Genomic DNA, 20,972 nt, shown 5'->3' with positions numbered 1-20,972 from the left:
TATTTAGAAAATACTGGACATTTATATTTTCTCAATTTGTTTCCTGAACAGAAAGTTCAAATAGTGGACTGTCCACTTCAAAACCGGATGCCTGGCAACCCTAATGTCAAACCTTGCAGGTCCTGATATATCCTTCTCTCTTTGCATGGGTCCTCTTCTCTTCTTCATCCACACTTTTGGAGGAAGGGTAGTCTTGTTATGAAAGCTCAGGACTGTCCGCCAGGAGACCAAGCTCCATATTTAATTTATTGCAAAAACTTGAGAGTGAGACTTTTAGGTGCTTAGCTATCAAGATAATAAGCAGAGCTAAGGGATATCTTGAATAGACAGAAATATTCTGAGTCAATTCCATATTATTTTGTTTATAATTCACTTTGAATAAACGAAAGTGTTTTCAATCAGCTCAAAACAGTATACACACACACACACGAAAATTGAGTTTTTCATTTTAATTAATTTTTTTGGATGTTTCTCACCTGATTTGCTTGTTTTTGTTTTTTTAATTGGCCAAATTTTAAATTAAACTGCCATATCAAATAGTCAAAATAAAACATTTTGAAATTAAAATTTGAAATTAAACATTTCAGCTCTTCAAAAAATTACTATCAAACTGTTCAGAAAAATGTTGGGCCTCAAAAAGGAATTTTTTGATCGAAAAAGCAATTGGACAAGAATTGTCCTACTCTACATTAGACATAACTTAGATATTGACACAAAAGTATATTTTCATTGTCTAGTATGTGAGAAGTGCCCGCAATAAAGAAACAGCAAAAGTAATTGGCATTAATTTATTAAAACAGAAAATTTTAGAAATCTAAAGTGTTTTATAGCACAGATAAAACAATTAGGCTTTTAAAAGTATAGGCTCAAATTCTGTTCTAATTATTGCTGTAAATGAGCATAACAACATTGACACTGATGTAATTACTCCAGTTCTACATGAAGACTTTTTAACTGTATGATTTTTAATTTTAATATCAGATTTTTAAGGGCATAGATAAGCTGTTAGCTTTATGTTCATGGCCTCTGTGCTGCTTGCAAATATATGCCTTTCTATAAATAAATAAAATCTGCAAGGGATAATTTTAGTGCTATATGAAAACCTTCAATTTTGTTATTCTGTATATGCCGAGATAATCTTTAATCCATTTACATGATATGCTGAATGATTTAATAACTATAGTATTGATAATCTCATAGACTCATAGCATTTAAGGTCCGAAGGGGTCTAATCTGACCCCCTGCACAATGCAGGCCACAGAATTTTACCCACCCACTCCTGAAATAATCCTCTCACCTATATCTCAGATATTGAAGTCCTCAAATGATGGTTTAAAGACCCCAAGATGCTGAGAAATCTCCAGCAAGTGTTCCGGGCCCGAGGAGACTAGTGAAAAGTTTTGAATAAAAGGAATCTTATACCTATAAGTAATATAAATTACATATAGCTTCTGTAGAGTGTAATGATAATAAATGTAGCATTATCCAAGTATGCTGACAATACAGATTCTTGAAGTACAAATACACAAACATTTGCATCTCTTAAATTTAATGTAAAGGTGCATTGAAATGTGTTTCATTTTATTTGGACAAAGTTTGGATTCCAAGAATGGTTTTAAAATGTTCATTTAATCCATATTTATTTGGAATTTAAAAGGGTAATAGCTAGGGATGTTAAAATGCGTTTACTTGTAACTGCTGAAATTTTCAGCAGTTACACTTTACACGAGAGGGAGGGGGACACGGGAGCCGATTCCCTGTGAGCACTGGCTCCTGTTGCCTCTCCCGCCTTGCACTGCTGCCTCTGCATCAGAGGCAGCAGCACGGGGGGTAGGCTGCTGGCTCCCCGTGAGCACTGGCTCCTGCCTGCCTCCTCCATGCTGCTGCCTCTGTATTGGCAGTTCGGTGGAAACCAGTACGCAATATGCAGTGACTTTGGGGCATTGGTGCGTTCATCAGCCATGTATGCAATTTTTTTCATATGATAGAGTTCTTCATTTTTTCAGCCGCTTAGTCTTTCGCTGTTGCACTACTTGCTTCTAATCATTCAGTTGAGTACCTTGCAGAAACATAGTGATCATTTGCCAGTCTTGTTTGGAACCAGTGTCCAGCTTCAGGTTTAACAAGTGACAGTGCATTTCATATTGGCTTCCAGAATTTGTAGTGTGTGATATCTCATGAGTAAATAGAAAGTATGATGGGACAATGATGTTTGTTCACACAACTTCTAATGTGTTGTGTCATTAGCAGCTTTCCCTCTACGCTGCTGGGCAGCACAGCTTCATAGGTGATTAAATAGCCCCGCCCAGTCAGCTCCATGCATGGAGCTTTGAGCCTCTGACTGGGTGAGGCTGATTAATCACCTGTGAAGCTGTGCTGCCGCTCAGCTTAGAGGGAACACTGGTCTCCAGCATTCTTGACAGCTTCGTGAAATACTTCTAGAACTGGCTTTGAAAGTGACTGGCTTATAAGGCTTTCTGCATTTTAGTGCGGTCCTGAGATGTTTTGTAGCCTTTTCACATAGTTCAGGTGTGGAGAACCACAGGTTCAGGGGCTGGATGCAGCCCCCAGTTTGCCTCAGCCCCAGAGGCACAGGGCTCCCCCCAGCATTGAGGAGCCTATGCTGGCACCCCAGCCCCTGCAACCTCAGTGCAGAGCTGGAGCACACAAAATCTACTAGCTTGGGCCCCCCAAGGATCTGGTGTGTGAGGGGGATGTAGATAATTCACTTGAATCTTCAGATGGCATGTTGGTGTGTTCTTTATCGTGGTTGATTTAACCACTGGAGGTAAAAAGTTAGTTCTAAAGAAATGGGGTATATGCAATAGTGGGTATAAGGAAAGGTGTGAAAACAAGTTATTTAGTCATCCTTGGCATCAAGCTAGTATCTATAAAAAGAAATGGGGTAGCTGATATCTCAGAGTTATTGTTTCAGACTTGACAAACTCAAGCAGACAGTGCTGTATCAGTTACACTTAAGACTTCTCTACGCTGATAGTGTTGATATGGCACAGCTTCAGTTAGTGCAGCTACACCACTATAGTGCTTGGTGAGGATGCTACCTATGCCAACAGGAGAACTTCTCACATTGGCATCGGTACTCCATAGGCATGTCAGCAAGTAGTCGACTACTCTACTACCCTATAAGCATAAGCTTATCAGATAGTCGAGTGGAGTACTCGACTACTTGCTTCCCCTCCCCTTGCTGCCTCTTTATGAGAGGTAGCCTGGGGGTTAGGGTGGGAAGGACAGGAGCCAGTGCTGGTGGGGAGCCAGCTTAAAAGGCAGTTCCCCACAGCACTGTCTCTTTGGTGCCACCTTCCCTTCCTTTCTATCAGAGGCAGCAGGGAGGATAGGGAAGGCTGTTCCGGCATCCGCCCCTGTTCACGGCAGCCGCGAACATGGGCTGCTGCCAGGGCAGCCTCCATTCGCGGCGGCCATGGGCTGCTGTTGGAGCAACACCTGGCCATGGCCCGCCCTGGTCCGGGACACTTTGCCTCTGCATTTTCAAATGCATAGCTGCAGTGTGGGTGGCTCCCAGAGCTGGTGCAAGCCAGGGCTGCTCAGTCCTGGCTCCAGCTGGCTCCAGGAGCTTCTCCCACTGCAGCTGTAAAGAGCGGCCTTTATCGACTAATCATGTAGTTGATACAAATGGTATCAACTACATGATTAGCCAGACAGCTGCAGTTTCACATCCTTAGTACTCCACCTCCCTGAAAGATGAAATCTAGATCAAAGGGAGAAGCCCTCCTATTGTCTAGATAGGGGGTTAGGTTGGTATAACTAGGTCACTTATAGATGGGGATTTTCTATATCCCTGAGTGATATAGTTATACTGACATAAGTTTGTAGTATAGGCCAGGAGTTGTATCAGAAATTAGGTTGATATAACTGTGTTGATTGGGTGTGAAAAATCCATACCCCAGAGCAATACAGTAAAACTGCCCTAGCTCTCAGATAGACAGTGTTTTGTTGATGGGAGAATTCTACTGTCGTCCTACTGCTGCTCAGTGAAGTTGGTTATCATCTATGCTGACAGGAGAACCCCTCCTGTTGGCATAGGTAGAGTCTTCACTGAAGTGCTGTAGTAACACAGCCTATTTTAAGTGTAGACAAGCACTTTAGCACACATTGTGAAAAGCTTCCTTCACAGCCATAACAGCTACAGCCTTTTACTTTCAGTGAAAACTGAGACTGCTTAGAGCAGCTTAGAAGTTTGACAACCTTTCTCTCTAGACCTCTTGAGCTTGGTCTACATAGGGAAATTTACAGGCAGAATTTTACTTGTATAATTGTACTGCTGTGGTTATATTGGTATAACTTCCTGGTATAACTCAGCCATTTTCCTGTGTGGAAAATCTTACTCTGGAATCAAAGTGGCTTTTTCATTTTAGTTTAAACCACTTCCAAAGCAACACAATCTAAATAGGGAAAATGGCATTCTTATTACTAAATAAGAGTATACATAAAGGAGGTATAGTCATATAGTTCTAGTGCTTATATTGGTAAAATTTCCTGTGCAGACAAACCTAGAGATATTTTCTCTCTCTCTTTCTCCTGTTATAAACAGCATAACAACTCATTTATTTTTCTGATGGTTCAATAGAACAATATTGATTCTAAGGGCTTAATTCTCACTTTTACTAAGGGTCTTTTACACCAATCTGACAAAATATAATTGATGCCTACGTTAAAATCCACTTACACTATCAAAGAAGCATAAAGAGGCCTAAATGCAATTCAGGCCTTATAATTTTGGCATAATTCATTCCTATTGAAGACATTTGTCAAATTTGTTTATGGTAAGTTGCAAATATCAGTTTGCTCAGATGGAGAAAAAAATATTGAGATACAGAGAGATGCCTCTGCTCTGGACAATCCAAACAGCCTCAGAGTAAAACTTTAAAAAAATGCTTCGGTGGCTTATGATCCTCGGGCTGGTCTACGCTGGGAATTTATATCGGTATTGCTATGCCTTTGAGGGCTGTGAAGAATCCACACCCCTGACAGATCTAACCCTCTGGTATAGACATTGCTAGGTCAATGGAAGAATTCTTCCATTAACCTAGCTACCACCTCTCCGGGAGATGAATTGCATGTGTCAATGGGAGAATCCCTCCTGTAGGATTACTAATGTTCACATCAGTGAATTTCAGCCATTGATCTGTGGACCCCTGGGGATCTGCAGACTATGTGAAAGATTTCCCAAAGGATCCACACCTCTACTTGCAATGTTTTAGAAGTCCAGAAATGAAAAAAAGTTGAAAACCACTGATCTGCACTGAAGAGCTACATTTGCAGTAGCAGCTACTTTAAAGTGTGGACATAGCCTTACTCGTATTGAAAATCAATGGTATTTAAGCTTCTAAATTACTTGCGTAGTATGGTCCAGTGGCTAGAGCATTGGACTGGAACTCAGGAGACTTGGGTTCTATTTCTGGTTCTACTACTGGCCTTCTGGGTGATGTTTGGCAAGTCATGTCATCTCTTTGTTTTCCCATTAGTAAAATAAAGACAATGATACTGACCTTGTTGTACAACTCTTTGGGTATGTCTACACTACCCCGCTAGTTCGAACTAGCGGGGTAATGTAGGCATACCGCACTTGCAAATGAAGCCCGGGATTTGAATTTCCCGGGCTTCATTTGCATAAGCGGGGAGCCGCCATTTTTAAAACCCTGCTGGTTCGAACCCCGTGCAGGGCGGCTACATGGGGCACGAACTAGGTAGTTCGGACTAGGCTTCCTAGTTCGAACTACCGTTACTCTTCGTGAAATGTGCATTGTTACTGTAACACAAGTCAGAGCCGCCACCTCTTTGGACAAGAAAAAAGTTTTCCTAAATGAATGTAAAGAATTGCAGACATGAGGTTTAACTTGCATTAAATGAACCCGTCTACATAAATAGACTGTAACAAATATAACTAAGTTGCAATTCATAAAGAATACTATGGCCATTGCCCTTTTATGTTGGTCTTAGTCATTTATTATTGAAATGTATGGCTTTATGAAAAAATAGCACTGCAAAAAGGAAATGGTAAAAACAACCTGACATTGATGACTTAAAACTTTGTATATATGCTGCATGAGTTTTTATTGGAGTTCACTGCTACATTTTCTGCTTCTTTCACATCTTTTATAGGCACATTTCATTTTTGTTGTAAGTTAGCCAAACTTTAGCAATATCTCTATGCTAGTAAGCTCAGTTACTTTGTTATATTCTCCTTCCACTTACTTATGAAGTGCTTCGTTTATAAGGACTGGAAGGCAAGCTTGGCATCTTGATTTCATTTGTGAGTATGCCCTGAATTAAATAAGAAATAAGGTTTCCCAACACAACACAGCCAAATTAATCAGAAGGCTTGATGTAATACGGGGTGGGCAATAAAATAGTGGCAATTTGTGAGGGTTAGCCTCTGGTGAGCCACTGCTGCTATATTTACCTGCGTCTCTGCAGGTACAGTTGATCGCAGCTTTGTTTGGCTGCAGATCACTGCTCCTGGCCAATAGGAAAGTCAGAAAGCAGCGTAGACTAATCCTGAAGCTCCCATTGGCCAGGAATGGTGATCCGTGGCCTCTGGGAATGGCAGTCTGCGGCCAACGAGTGTGGTGATCACCTATACCTGCAAGTAAATATAGCGGTGAGGACCTGCCAGGGACTAACCCTGGTGGATTGGATCTGGCCCTTGGTCCAGTATTTGCTCACCCCAACCTAGTAGCTGTCGGCTGAAAGTAAAATTTATTTTATTCCGGTACAGGCATAAACAATCAACTTTCTGCAGTTGCTGTTTGATGTAGCCTAGTCTGGCACTCATAATTGTTTTGTATTCAGTTTGCTTAATCAAAACAGTAACAATTAGTTTATAACTTAGCTAATGATAAATTCTCAGAATATTTTTGGTTTGCATCATTAAGATTTTATAGGAGGAGGGAATTTGTCATTTATAGGTAACCTCTCTTGGATGTAGTTCTTGTTTTCTTTTTAATAAGGAAATGTTATTTCTAATTTTAGTTGCATTTTGCAGACTAGTAGTGTGGAGATTAACTTGAGTTTCCCTGTTGAAAAAGGATCTGGTGTTCGGAAATACACCCTATTCAATTACTGGAAACAGAGAATGCATTTAAGAGGACATACCTATGTGAGTGACATTGACGTGGATTGCATTTTTTTTCTCTTGCTACTGCTCCACAGAATTTGAGCTCAGCCTGTTTCGTGCTGTTGCCATCATGCCTCCTCCAAACTTAGTAACAGAGAACAGAAAATTAGGAAGGGAGATGTTGAGAGATGTGGACTAACTTTTTTTCAGCTCACGGATTGGGAGAATAAGAGAATCCCAGCAAAATGGATCTCAGAATCTGGAAATCTGCTCCAATTTCTAAGAAATGCGAGATGGTTAATTAAAACTTATCTCCTCTTCCTGTTTAAGGTACTTATGTGATTACCATTACATATCTCTGTCTTTAATGTATATTAAGGGACTTGCTCAAAGTCACACAGGAAGTCTATAGCAGAGCAGCAAATTGAGCCTCATTCTCCGAAGCCTAAAACTATTGTTTTAACCACTGCACCGTTGTTTTTTTTATAGGTGTGTGTTAGTGGCTTCTATACTAAACACTTGGAGGCAGATATTCCTTGGAGATGGTTACTAATCATCAAGTTTTCTTAATTAGATGGTGTGACGGGGTCCGTTATGGGCGCGAGCCTATGCCCCTCCCCGAAGGTCACAGCCCAGCGAGCCTCACCGTCTTACTGGTCTCTCGTGTACTTCCAAGGCCGTGGGCACGAGCTCGTGCCCCCTCCCCGAGGGTTACGGCCCAGAGAGCCCTAATCCACCCCTTCGGTCCAGGAGGTGCCGGTCCCGCCTCCCAGGGGTCACTTCCTACTCCGGGTCCTCGTCCCTGGTCTCCCCCCCGCGGGGGACTGTGCGCAGCATTGCGGGCAGGGGCTAGGAGGACCCGGGCCCTCCCTCTCCATCGGGTCCCAACCTGGGACCCTAAGGGCTTGGAGGTTACCACTCCCTCACCCGGCTGACGGGATTCCAACCCATAGCGCGTCAGCCCACGGGTGCCAAAAGGTCCCTGTCCCGGGCTGCTTCCTAGCCGCCCCCGTAGGGTCGTCCCTGACCCCCGAATCGCCTGGCCTCACCTCTTCGCCCGCGGCGCTGGGTCCTTGGGTCGGGTGCTCCCCCACTGTCCCGCTCGTCCGGCTCCACCGCGGCGGGAGGGATCGTCTCCGCGGCGTCCCTCCCCGATGCTGGGTCCGCGGCCTCCTTTTGAATGCCCCGCTTCCGCCCTCGGTGGTGTGGACGTCCCCGCGCCAGCACGAAGGAGGCGGGGTCGACTCTCGGTGCGCCCTGCTGGGGCCGCGCCCATCCGGCTCGCTCCGCCGGCCCTGGCTGCCTGCACTGGCCGCCGGGCTTTGCTCCCCGCCGCGAGCGGCGGGCGTGTTTCCCTGCCGGTGCACCGGCACAGCCGTCCCTCCTGGGGTTTCGGTTGGCGGCGGGGCTGTTGCCCGCCCCGTTCTAGTGCGGGCCGCCGCTGGCCCATCACAGATGGCTTTTCTTTTCTTTTGTTATTAATCTCTGATTACAAAGTAGTGCTATAATAATTGATCATCGTTTTATGTTAAAGATATGAACCCTCCTTCTATTTTCAAGCAGTTCCTGTTTTTAACCCAACCCTCCTTTATGAGCCAGGGAGGAAAGGAAAAATTACTTTAGAATTGGTTAGAAACACTATACTAATTTAAGACAAATTAACAGATTATTTAAATAAACATTAAGTAACATAATTTCTGTTTGGGAGCATGAAGAAGGCTTGTTTCTATAGTAGGGATGTACGTGAGTAGTGGAGTACTCCACTCAACTACCTGATAGGGGAAGCAGGAACTGGTGCTGGGAGGAGCTGGCTTAAAAGCTGGTTACCACCAGCACCATCTTTGAGGGGCCTTTCCCTCCTCCCTCCCCGCCACTATCAGAGGCAGCAGCTGGGGATAGGTGAGGCTGCTCTGGCAGCAGCTCCTGTTTGCGGTGGCTGGGGTTGGCCATGAACAGGGACTGCTGAGCCCAGTATGAGCCGGGACTGAGCAGTCTTGGCTCGCGCTGGTCCAGGACTGCTATGCCTCTGCATTTCAAATGTAGTAAGAGCCTCTCCTTATTTTCGATAAAAATTGTATCGACTACATGATTAGCCAAATAACCTGCTCTTTTAACATCGTTATTCTGTACCACATATGCTTGAATTTTACCAATCTGGATTATACTGCTCTGCAAAATCAATGATTCTCTCTAGAAAAATGAGATGAACTTATATCACATAGGATAAGTCTACACTGGCACTTTACTGTGCTGTTGCTTTCTGTCTCAAAGGTGTGAAAAAATACACACATACACACACGTGCGTGCGCGCGTGTACAACAGGTTACAGCTCTGTAAAGTGCCAGTATAAACCACGCTACAGTATAAACCAGTAGCTGTTAGCCACTCCTCTGAATTTGTTTATATAATATTTTTGCTGGGGCCTGGATGTATGATGTCCATTAGTAAATACATTAGTAGAAGAGTATTCTATTCCTAAAACAGAAAACATAGCGAATAGTTAAATGTTTAAAGGATCGGGCAAAGTGAGTTTCAGTGAATCTGGCTTTGGTGATGTGCAAATGAACTTATCAGAATGCACAGGGTGACAACAACAACACTGCATTCAAAGGATAACATTCTTTTGTTGTACCCTGACTAAATCATGTGATTGCCCTGGCTACCAATAAACAAGTATTGTTCCTGCAGCATTGTTTCAAGTGTAGTTGGCTCTTCCAAACACACACACTACTGCCCCAGTTATATCTGGTTCAAAACTACTAGCTTCAGTCTGGGTAATTCTGCTGTAAAATCCTTTCTGAATAACCTTGATAGGAAATAAACTGTGGCCAACAATAAACTGGTGGACAGTGATTTATTATTGGCGGGCCCTTAGGGTTTTGGTTGTTTATGAGTTTGGTCGATAAAAGAGAGGTCTGTATATATGTATATTAGTTAACGTGCCAGTAGATGGCACTCAAAAAATATGTACCACTGTTCCTAAGCTTTTCAGGTACAAAGAAGCTTTTGTGTACTGCAAATGTGAGTCAGTGACTGGGCTGAATGGGTGTGGATCTACACTAAGGATGTTGTTTCTTCTCTTTGCTGTTTCTTGGCTTCACTCCAACACTCTCTTTGGGCTCAATTTATTTATTGAACGGTAATTGGATAATCAGTTAATTATGTTTAGTTACTAAAACTGGTGCATGAGGGTAAACCATCCTGCAGGCATGGTGTTTTATTCACCTTCATGTCCTGATCAAAAGGCTTTTTAAAGAGCTTAATATTTACTTGGTGCCATTAATAACATTTGGAAAGCTGTACATTGATAATAGATCTTGCCAGTTTCTTTCACTCTGCTCACGAAGTAACCATCCTTGGAACAGCTCTCCTTTGGCCTTGTCTACACTGGCAAGTTTTGTCACCAAAAAACTCTTTTTGGGTTAAAGCCTGAAGAGCGTTCATGTTGCAAGTTACAAAAGTCATGACAAATGCCTAGTTTTGGTGACAGAAACCTTCTACGTCTGCAAGGGACTTTTGTCTCTTCCCCTCACTTTATTGTTGACAAACATGCAATCAATCATGTACTTGAACAGGTTTTTTGTCAAGTACAGGCAGTCCCCGGGTTACGTACAAGATAGGGACTGTAGGTTTGTTCTTAAGTTGAATTTGTATGTAAGTCGGAACTGGTACATATTGTAGGGGAAATTCTGGCCAAACATTTCTCCAGAGGTCAGTTTTATTCTCCCACACCTCACTTCCCTCAGTCCTTTATTCTCAAGCTGAGGTGTCTGCTGAGAAAAGCCGCTCCGCGTCTCCCTGGTCTGCTGGGGGGAAGCAGCTAGTGCGGGGTTGCCTCACCCCGTTTGTAAGTAGGGATCTGATGTAAGTGGGATCCATGTAACCCGGGGACTGCCTGTATATTGAACTCCAACATGTTTCCCCCTAATGCCTGATTAGCCAGTCTGGCCAGCGCTTTGAACTTCACTGCTCTGCAGCCATTTAAATAGCTAAACCGATCCATCTCTCCTACTTGCAAACCCTGAGTACTTGAAAATCCATTTCCTGGTGTCTGGCGTATTGTATAGTGGTCCTTGTGGTATCTCCTCAGGGAAACAGGGATGCCTGTCACTCAGGATGCTCTCCGGCTTGAGGCACCCCAGAGCTTTTGAATCTTATCAGCGTGTGGGGTGAAATTGGTGCATTGACAACTGTGAGTAACCCCGTAGGAACTGGGACAAATACGGTCACATTTCTCAAACCCTGTGTGAGAAGGGGTATGAGTGAGGCAGCCTACAATGCAGAGCAAAGATCGACAAATTCCGGCTGTACCAGAAGGCAAAGGAGGCAAACAACCAGTAAGGTGTGGCACCCATAACATGATGTTTTTATAAAGAACTGGATGTGATCCTGGGTGGGGAACTTACATCCCACCCAAAGAGAATGTGGATACTTCTCACATCCTAGAGTCAGAAAAGACAGGAGTTATTGATGAAGAGATGGAAGCAGACCAGGAGGTGAGGGACAGTCCTGTGACAACCTGTGTGTGAGGTGGTGAGGAATTTTTCTCAAGTCCTGATGTCTGTAAAGGCTCTCAGCAACTGTAAGTGGAGCATGAAGCAAAGGACAAGATGCAGGGTCACAAAGCAAGGGGAGGGAAGTTGCTGTGCAGGCGGGGTTTGGGGCAGTGTGGGTGGCGATCATGCAGGGTAGTAAGATGCTCTAGTGCAGCCGAGGCTGCAGGGGGCTGCAGTGGCACAGGGCAGTAAGTTGCTGTGTACTGAAGCAAGTGAGTGGGGGGGGGGGGCAGCAATGCAGGAAGATGCTAATGGAGCCGATGGGGTAGGAGTGTGGCGGCGGAGTGAGGCAACCAGAAGCTGTACTTCTGTGAGCCTGGATCTGTGTTATGTCCAAACAGAGGTGGCCGATGGGACGTTTTTCATGTTCATAAAATGCTGTGACAGATCAAAGACAGCAGGCTGCAGGAGTTTGATGGGGGGCAGGTATACACACAGTTGAGTGAGCAGGTTCCTGTTCCCTGCATAGGCAGCCAGAGGCTGCTGCCCAGGAGTGAAGACAGGCAGGCACCTGGGACTCATTGAGATTGGTCCTGCAGCAAGCTAATGGGACACCTGCAGCCAGTTAGCACCTGCTGGTCCATTATAAAAGGTTTCCCCTCAGGTAAGGCATGGGAGGGAGAGGAGGGACAGATGGGAGGGGAAGAAGTACAAGGAGGAGTAGAACTGAAGGCTACATCTGGGAGAAGTTCTCACCTAGTGAGCCAGGGAGAAGCTACTGTGGGAGTGGTAGGGTAAGTGGCCCTGAGAGAGGCTTTGTTCTGTGAGGACAAGGGCAGGAGACCCACTAGTGGCCTCTACCGAGGGCTCTGGGCCAGAACCTGTAGTAAGTGTAGGATTGGGTTCCCCCCAACCCTCCCCACACCTGGTGGGCTGGCACTAGGGAAAAAGGGACTTCAAGGAAGGCTTTCCCCCTTCAAATTAGTGACTTGCCTGTAATGAAAATGGCTCATTAAGTGGAGAACTCTTGCCTCTGAGAAAAGCAAGAAGCAGTGGGAGGGTCTTGAGGCATACCAAAAATCCACTGGGAAGTGCAGGACCCAGGGGTCCGAGCGGAGCTCTGTCTCGATGTGTAGAGCTACGTTGCTCATTCCCACATACTTACTGATCGATGGTGATGCCAGCCATCTTGGGATGCTTACCCACTTTGCTTTGCTCTTTTTGTAGACAGGGAAGATAATAATGTGGGCATGAAATATCAATACTGGGCAGAAAACCAGGTTTGGTGAGTTTTCAGTTTTGATGACTTGTATGTCAACAGTACATTTGTTGCTAAACATTTCCAATATAGACATTAGAGATGTAACAGTGTAAGCATTTAAATGGTTAACCAATAAGCATGAGTTTGTCGGTTACCATAATGGTTACATGCCAGGCTTCCAGTCCTGCTTGCAGGGAGCCAGCTGCCATCCTGTGCTGCTGGCTTGGTATCAGAAGCGGCAGCTGGCTCACCGGGGGACAGGGCAACAGGTGGGAGCTGGTGCATGCTGGGAGCTGGCTTAATAGTTGTGTACCGGCTTAACCAGAGTGTACCGGCTTAACCTACTGCAAGCTCTGTATTGTAAAATTTACATGGCTGCCAGCCCCACCCCCAGGGAGCTGCAGCATGTAACCTTGCAGCTACGAAGATAACAGTTTAACCATTAAAAATCTATGTTAACTGCCTTTTAATATCACTAGTAGACATAGCCTAAAAATTGTCAAATGGCCTATGTCAGATTTATGTGGAAGCTGAAACAATTCTAGTTTGAAGTAGTACAGTCTGATTCAGATTAAATTATTTTGCCTGGCAAATTTATCCAGAGCTTGTACCATTGTTTCTTTGTATTTTCTTGTTAAGAATCAGGAAAGTCTGTCTGCTTTATGAAGCAGTTTATTTCTTTGTTTGCCCTATTAGAAGCATGGCACAGAATTAAGAAAACAAAGGCTGTCTTGCTTGCCATTCATTTGATTGGGCATATTTTGTTTTTAGTAATCCGAAAGAGGTTTATATGACACTTTAACAATGAGAGAGAGAGCTAAATATTGGTTGATTATGGGAGAGAAAAAACCCTTGCAAACTTTGGAAAAGCAAATCCATCTGGCTGCTTGGTCAATCAGTTGGAGGAATTCAGTTTTAACATTTCAAATTTTGTTTGTCAATTTTTATGAGAGATACAGAGAGAATGAAATCCATACTATTTTTATCATATAGAAATGTGTGTGTGTTTGAAGGGAGGTTTTTTTTTCTGAGGGGGAAGATGAATTAGATTTTGATATCAGAATTCATTCATCTATGCAGAGATGTAGAAAAATTAAAAAATAAATTTTTAAGCCTTAGATGTGCTTGTCTTTACATATGACTCAAAAAGATAAGCTACTTTGAAAGAAAAAGTTAACTAGACAAATGTTTCTGGAAAAGTACAGATCTGGTGGCAGAAAGTCTGATTCTTGCTTGCAAGGAGCCAAGATATGGTACACACTCTGTCTTTATATGATGTTAATTCAGGTTATTGTCTGCCAGACAGTTTCATTTTGCAAAGGAAAAAATCTAATCACAAAAAAAGAAAATTAAAAGAGTGCTAGGTCATCCTGTCCATGCTGCTGTTCAGTGAAAGGTAGCTCCTTACAGTATATTATTTTGCACTTTGTGTAAATGGAAGAGGCTTATATTTATTTTTTATGTGATCACCGGGTTTGAGAAAAATCCTGTTGTATGTGATGACAATACAATTTTATTAAATTAAAATGCAAGATAATCTGTCTCAAATTAGTGGTCAAGTATAAGTGTATGTGCTTATCTGTATTAAATATTAAATTCCTATATATTTTATAAAAATAATAATGCAAGGAACAGGAGTTAGACCTACTATTTGCTTTTATCTTTAAAAGTTAGAATTTGATTGACTTGTCTCTACATTTCTGCTGGCTAGGAAGTGGGGTGGGAAAGCTCAAAAGTACTGATAAAATGATGAACTATACTTGAATGCTTAAACCCATGATAGGATTTTAAATATCGCCATAGAGAGTACGCTTATTAAGTTTGCAGATGATGCAAGCTGGGAGGGGTTTCAACTGATTTGGTGGACAGGGTCATAATTCAAAATGATCTGGACAAATTGGAGAAATGGTCTGAGGTAAACAGGATGAAGTTTAATAAGGACAAATGCAAAGTGCTCCACTTAGGAAGGAACAATCCGTTTCACACATACAGAATGGGAAGCGACTATCTAGGAAGGAGTATGGCAGAAAGGGATCTAGGTGTTATAGTGGACCACAAGCTGAATATGACTCAACAGTGTGACGCTAACAAAAAAAGCAAACATGATTCTGGGATGCATTAACAGGTGTGTTGTGAGCAGGACATGAGAAGTCATTCTTCTGCTCTCTTCTGCTCTGGTTAGGCCTCAGTTGGAGTATTGTGTCCAGGTCTGCACTCCACATTTTAGGAAAGATGTGGAAAAATTGGAGAGGGTCCAGAGAAGAGCAACAAGAATGATTAAAGGTCTAGAGAATATAACCTATGAAGGAAGGCTGATAGAATTAGTCTTGTTTGATTTGGAAAAGAGAAGATTGATAGCGGTTTTCAGGTATCTAAAAGGGTGTCACAAGGAGGAAGGAGAAAAATTGTTCTTCCTGGCCTCTGAGGATAGAACAAGAAGCAAACTGCAGCAAGGGAGGTTTAGGTTGGACATTAGGAAAAAGTTCCTAACTGTCAGGGTGGTTAAACACTGGAATAAATTCCCTAGGATCGTTGTGGAATCTCCATCTGTGGAGATATTTAAGAGTAGGTTAGATAAATGTCTATCAAGGATGGTCTAGACAGTACTGGGTCCTGCAATGAGGGCAGGGGACTGGAGTCGATGACCTCTCGAGGTCCCTTCCAGTCCTAGTATTCTATGATTAACAGCATATATAAACAGATCAGAATAACAAGACTTATAAGAACATCACTGTAAAACAGATAGTATTGCTGTCTAGGGGCTCGGCTTTATATTTAGCTCTAAATTACAAATGTAGTTCTGTGTCAGAGGAGACTGTCTGGGCTGTCTTCACAACTGGACAAGAGCCAGAGGAGGAAGCTTAGTGGTGGGAGTGGGAGCTCGGCAGTGATACTTACGTCAAATAGGAAAATGGAACCAGGACAATGCTCAATAGGGAAGTTGGTTTAAGGGTTGAAGTGGATTGTGTAGTGGGGCCCTCGGAACCAGAGTGGGAAGCAGAAGAGTACCATAACTGTTGCATACTAGGCATCTGATAAGGGAGAGGCACTCAAGGTAAGTTGCTTGCAACCCTATTCCTTTCCTGCACCCTGAGTTTCCTAACCAGCGCCTTTCCTGCTCAGAGTTTTTCCTTCAGTATCTTTTCTTCTGGTTCTGCTTAGGGATGTTAAATAGCAGGTAATAGAATAGTCAACTAACTGCATGAATTTTTAGCGGTTAGTCGACTATTCTATAGCTTCTGGGACCGGGACCAGGGCCAGCAGCCAGTACAATCTGGCCCAACTCCCAGGCGCTCCCTGCTACCCCATACTGTTTCCTCTGTATCAGAGACAGCAACGCAGGGTGCTTGGCGGGAGCCGGTCTGCAAGGGGAGCCAGTTTAAAAACTAGCTCCCTTCGCAGACTGGCTGCCTGCTGCCCCATGCTGCTGCCTCTGATACAGACGCAGCAGCACAGAATGGTAGCAGCCCTGTCCATGGGGGGTCTGAGCTCCCCACGGACAGAGGTTGCTGGGGGCGGGGGAGGAAGTGGGAAAGGCTGCCGCAAGGTAGCTTCCCCTGGCCCCCCTCCTCCCTGCGCTACTGCCTCTGATAAAGGCAGCAGCATGGCGGGGGGTGGCAGGTGGATCCGGTGCTGTGGGGAACTGGCTTTTAAGCCGTCATCCTCCAGCACTGACTCCTGCTTCCCCTTCCCCTTGCTGCCTCTAATACAAAGGCAGCAAGTGGTGGGGAGAAATGCAAGTTGACTGATCATTCACATCCCTAGTTCTGCTGTATTACTGCTTTTTTATCAGCAGTTTCTTCTTTTTAACTTCCATGTTCAGCCATTACTGCTACTCTCAGTCTAGTATAACTTTCCTTGTCACTTTCACAAGACTTTCTCCTTTCATTCAGTCAGACAGCCTTTTGCTGTAACTGCAACACCAGCACCTCTGATTCTCCACAACAGTTCCCACAAACTTTGCTAGCTTTTTCAGGATCTGGTTCCCTTCCCAAAGAGAGAGGCTCAGCATGGGTCACCCACCTCCCAAAAGGTCGTGCTCGTAACACGTATGCTGAAGATGGCACAGTAGTGGTTGATGACATAACAATGACAACATTTTCCAGCATGTTAGCCTGATTCTGATCTTAGTTGTGCCAGCATAAGTCTGGATTTGCTCCAGCATAGCTGAGACCAGAATTTGAAGTTTTACATGTTGATGGTGAGTGTGGTATAGGGAGACATAGAATTAAGATTGGCATCAGAACCTTTCTTTCAGAGTGTTGACTTTTTACCATTAAATTTTGTGACTTAAAATGTTACAGTAAATTTTAAGTTTTGTACAGAAACAAGCTTTTAATTTAATTATAAATTATTAGTAAATTTAGAGAATTATTTTTAGCATTTAGTTTAGTAGTGTTGTATACAAAAAAGCATCCATCCTTTTTATGAAGCTGTTCAGGCTTTTGGTTTTGACTGAAGTTACACAGCATCTGAGATAAACTAATCCAGGTTTGAGCCTATATATATATATATATATATATATATATATATATATATATATATATATATATATATATATATATATATATATATAATTCACTAGATAGCTCTTCGGAAAACAGCCTTTAACCAACAGTTTTGGGGTCTCAAACCAAATTTAGAACTTGTAACCTGGGATTCTGCATAACTTTTCAATTCTAATTACCAAGTTCCCGTGGATGCATATGTTTCCAGTGTACTTATCTACGCTGTTCATAAATTATTTTAACTCTCTTCCCAAAATTAATTTTGCAGTTAACCCTTATATTTAAAGAGAAACTCACTACCTACCAAGAAACTGCCATTGAGAAAATAGATTCTTGGCCTGCGTGATTGTTCTCTAGTGTTGGAGCTGTTCATCGAGCCATTCCTTACTGTCCCAGTGTCAAAGGCTGAGCCCTGTTCTGCTTACTGTCTCAAATGAGTATTCTCATGCATGTTAGTTCTATGAAAGTCTGTATGACAGTTCTTCTGGATAAGTGTCACTTAAATGAATGAGTCAGGACTATAGGAGCAAACCTGTATTTTGTAACTAGAAGGTTTACCCAGCATTGCTCAGGTCCTTAACTCAATTAAGGTGTTTTTTTTTTTTTTTTGGAAACTAAAATGAAAATGTACACATTTCATTTAAATCATTGCTCTGGGGTGGTGCTGGGGAGGAGGGGTTCAGTCAGCAGGCTGCCCCAGGAGAGGGACTACCCCCAGCCCTCGCTCACCGCAGAAGCTTGGGCTCAGGTGAAAAGCGCTTCTCAGTGGCCACTGGATCTCCAGTGGGCACTGCCGGTGCAGGGTACATGTTCCCTGGTTGGGGCAGTTCCAGGCTTATGCGCCCCCTGTGTGTCCCCAGCCAGAATGAGGAATGCAGTAAATTGTGCATTTTCCCTCGCTCCCTGATGAAAGGGAAGAATCCCGCAATGTTCCTGTACAAATCCAGGGGAAGAGGAGTTCAGCTACCTCACCTTCCCTAAATGGTACCTGAGAACGGGAGACTCTGTACTGGGGCATTCCCAGAGGGGGGGGGGGTGCACCCTCACCCTTTTACTTGTCTGGTAATTGTCTCTTTTCTGTATGATTTTATAAGGAACAGTCCCATTCGGTTTTCCTGGCACGACCAAACCCTAACCTTGCTTTGAGTTATGATAATATTAAGCTGTATACCGAATTTGGTGGTTCTAGCTCTTAATGTTTATGAGTTCTTAAACAGATGGACAGACACACAGACAGACAAATTCTCTCAAATATATAGTAGATATGAGGAAATGCTTACCCCAGTATGTTGCTCTAAAAATGGAAAATATTGTTGACATTTTGCTTTTTTCCTTATTAAAGTGTGGATTGGGAATAAAAAATATGCTGTCAGTAGGGTTTTTTAAGTACTTGTTTTAATTAGTTTTACAAAATAACCAGTCCCTCTACTGAAACATTCAGCAGCTGTCAAGATTTATGAAAACTCAGCAGCATTGTGTTGCGATGTTTTATTATCATGCTTAACAGCTCTTTAGGAAATTTTATAATGTGGTGTTTTTCTTTTGTGTTTTCCTTTGTTTTTAATTTCTTAAATGATCCCTCTTTTCAGATTTCAAATTATAATCCTTTTCCTGATCCATTGCTGAAGCCCCGTGATCCATGTCAGAAGTACTTCAAGGTCAGATGCCCTTTCACATATTTCCATAAACAGAATCTTTTAAAATCTTTCTCTTCTTATCAGGCCCATATTGGTTTTAATTTTGCATTCTAGAGTGAAATAAGCAAACATGTTCCCTTTCACACCCCCCCCCCCAACTGATCCCATTCTTAAGTAAATTCTTGCTTTAGGAGAGGTTTTTAAAAGCAGAATAAAGTAGTCACAAATATGTTTTATTTAAAATATTTATGTTCTGTTTATATACTAATTTTGTTGTGCTTATAGCCAAAAATAAAAGTCCTTCACTTTATGAGGTTTATGTCCTGGCTTTTGAAAAATATTGAATAGGGCTGCTTAGTTAATTGTATTATAGTAGTGTCCCACTCACAATGTGAACTCATTATGTCTGGCACTGTACAAATGTGAAATAATTCTGGCCCAATCATGGATCAGTATTTGGCTAAAAATAGGAAATAGTGTAGGAATAAATAGTCAGTTTTCAGAATTGAGAGAGGTGAACAATGGGGTTACCAAGAATCTGGGCTGTTCAACATGTTCATTAATGATCTGGAAAAAGGTGTGAACAATGAAAAGACAAGGTTTTCAGGTGATATAATATTTTGTAATATAGTTAAGCTCAAAGCTGATTGCAGAGAATTATAGGGGGGTATCAAATTCAACATTGGTAAGTGCAAAATAATGCACACTGGAAAAAGATAATAATTGGCTGTTACCACTCAAGAAAAATATTTTTTTTTTAGTTACTATGGACAATTCTCTGAAATATTTGAGCAGCAGTGGTCAAAAATGCTAACAGAATATTAGGCACTATTAGGAAAGGAATAGAAAATAATATAAAGCATAATGCCTTTACATAAATCCATAGTACACCCACACCTTGAATATAGTGTCCAGGTTTGCTTGCCCTGACACCAAAGGGCTATAGTGGAACTGGATGATCAAAGGTTGGCAGGCAGAAAGGTGAAGTGTATTCATGTAAAGGCAGTGCTGTATGGTGTACTGGAAAATGTGAAATAGAGTTGGGGTCAGCACCTCCCTTGCTTTGCCTCTTGTGTCATCACTTATACATCTGAGTGAAGCGAGCGGAAAGCACTCCCAAATCAAAAGGGTAATATGGAGGGGGAAAGATGGCTTGGAACTGGCTTGGACCTCTGGGGAATTGATAAGAAAACCTTAACTATGATATTTAATCAAGTGAAAATGGTTGCACCTGAATCTGAATTAAAGGAGGTGAATGAAGAGATGCCAAAAGAAATCTAATTTGGTGGAGTTCTGAATAGCAAATTATGATATGCTTCCTCTGCAAAAGCTGAATGAAAACATCTTAGTGCCTAAAGTAAAGTGTTATCTTTTCCTTCTTACTCTTTGCCTTTATGTTCTCTTTCTCTTCTCACTCCCACCTTTCTTTGAGTAATTTAAGCCCTTCCTAAGCGCTCATATTCTCCAGTTCTTGCAGTAATTCTTTCTCAGGCAGTGTCTTCCATCCTTGATGGATAGGAAGTGCTCTTCACGACTGTATGGATTTTCTCCACATATATCCCCTATTTTGTTGTTGGCCCCCATTATTTCTCATCTTCACTTCACCTTTTTGTATGCTCTCACTTTGTCAGCTATTGATCTGGCTCCAGCTCCTTTTCTCCCTAATTTCTTCCTGTCTAACCATTTGGTTCCTTCTCCTCCTTTGCTGTCTTCTTTCTATTTCTGGTTCTCCTCTCCCTGATGCATACTCCTGTCCAATCCTTCCCGCAACCCTTAATACTAATTCCCAACTCATCTGTTTCTATCTGATGCTACTCCCGGCTCAGCTTAATACTTCAGTTTCAGGTAGAACAAAAGAGTGGAACACAAATCATAGGCACTCTGGAGATAAGTGGTAGTGTAGAAACAGCATTTTGTAAATGAATGTGTAGAAGAGTATGAGGGCAGAATCAATGGAAGAAATATGCTTCATGA

At 42.7% G+C, this 20,972-nt stretch overlaps 1 protein-coding gene across 10 annotated transcripts in view; it reads left to right on the top strand.

The window, feature by feature from the left end:
* Positions 1-20,972, top strand: part of APBB2 (amyloid beta precursor protein binding family B member 2) — a 311,717-nt gene that overhangs the window by 112,339 nt on the left and 178,406 nt on the right. Inside the window, exons 1-3 of one of the 10 annotated variants that reach the window (XM_075930530.2) lie at positions 12,369-12,386; positions 12,820-12,877; positions 18,951-19,019. The exons of 8 other annotated variants lie outside the window; for them this stretch is intronic. In XM_075930530.2, the coding sequence (XP_075786645.2) occupies positions 19,001-19,019 (19 nt within the window). In that variant the 5' untranslated portion in view covers positions 12,369-12,386; positions 12,820-12,877; positions 18,951-19,000. Of the gene's footprint in view, positions 1-12,368; positions 12,387-12,819; positions 12,878-18,950; positions 19,020-20,972 lie in introns of those variants that run through there. One more of the 10 variants, XM_075930529.2, reaches the window with a different exon arrangement.

Source organism: Pelodiscus sinensis, chromosome 4, assembly GCF_052426305.1.
Source record: "Pelodiscus sinensis isolate ZL-2025 chromosome 4, ASM5242630v1, whole genome shotgun sequence".
Taxonomy (NCBI): domain Eukaryota; kingdom Metazoa; phylum Chordata; order Testudines; family Trionychidae; genus Pelodiscus; species Pelodiscus sinensis.
This window is presented reverse-complemented; position numbering and strand designations above follow the sequence as displayed.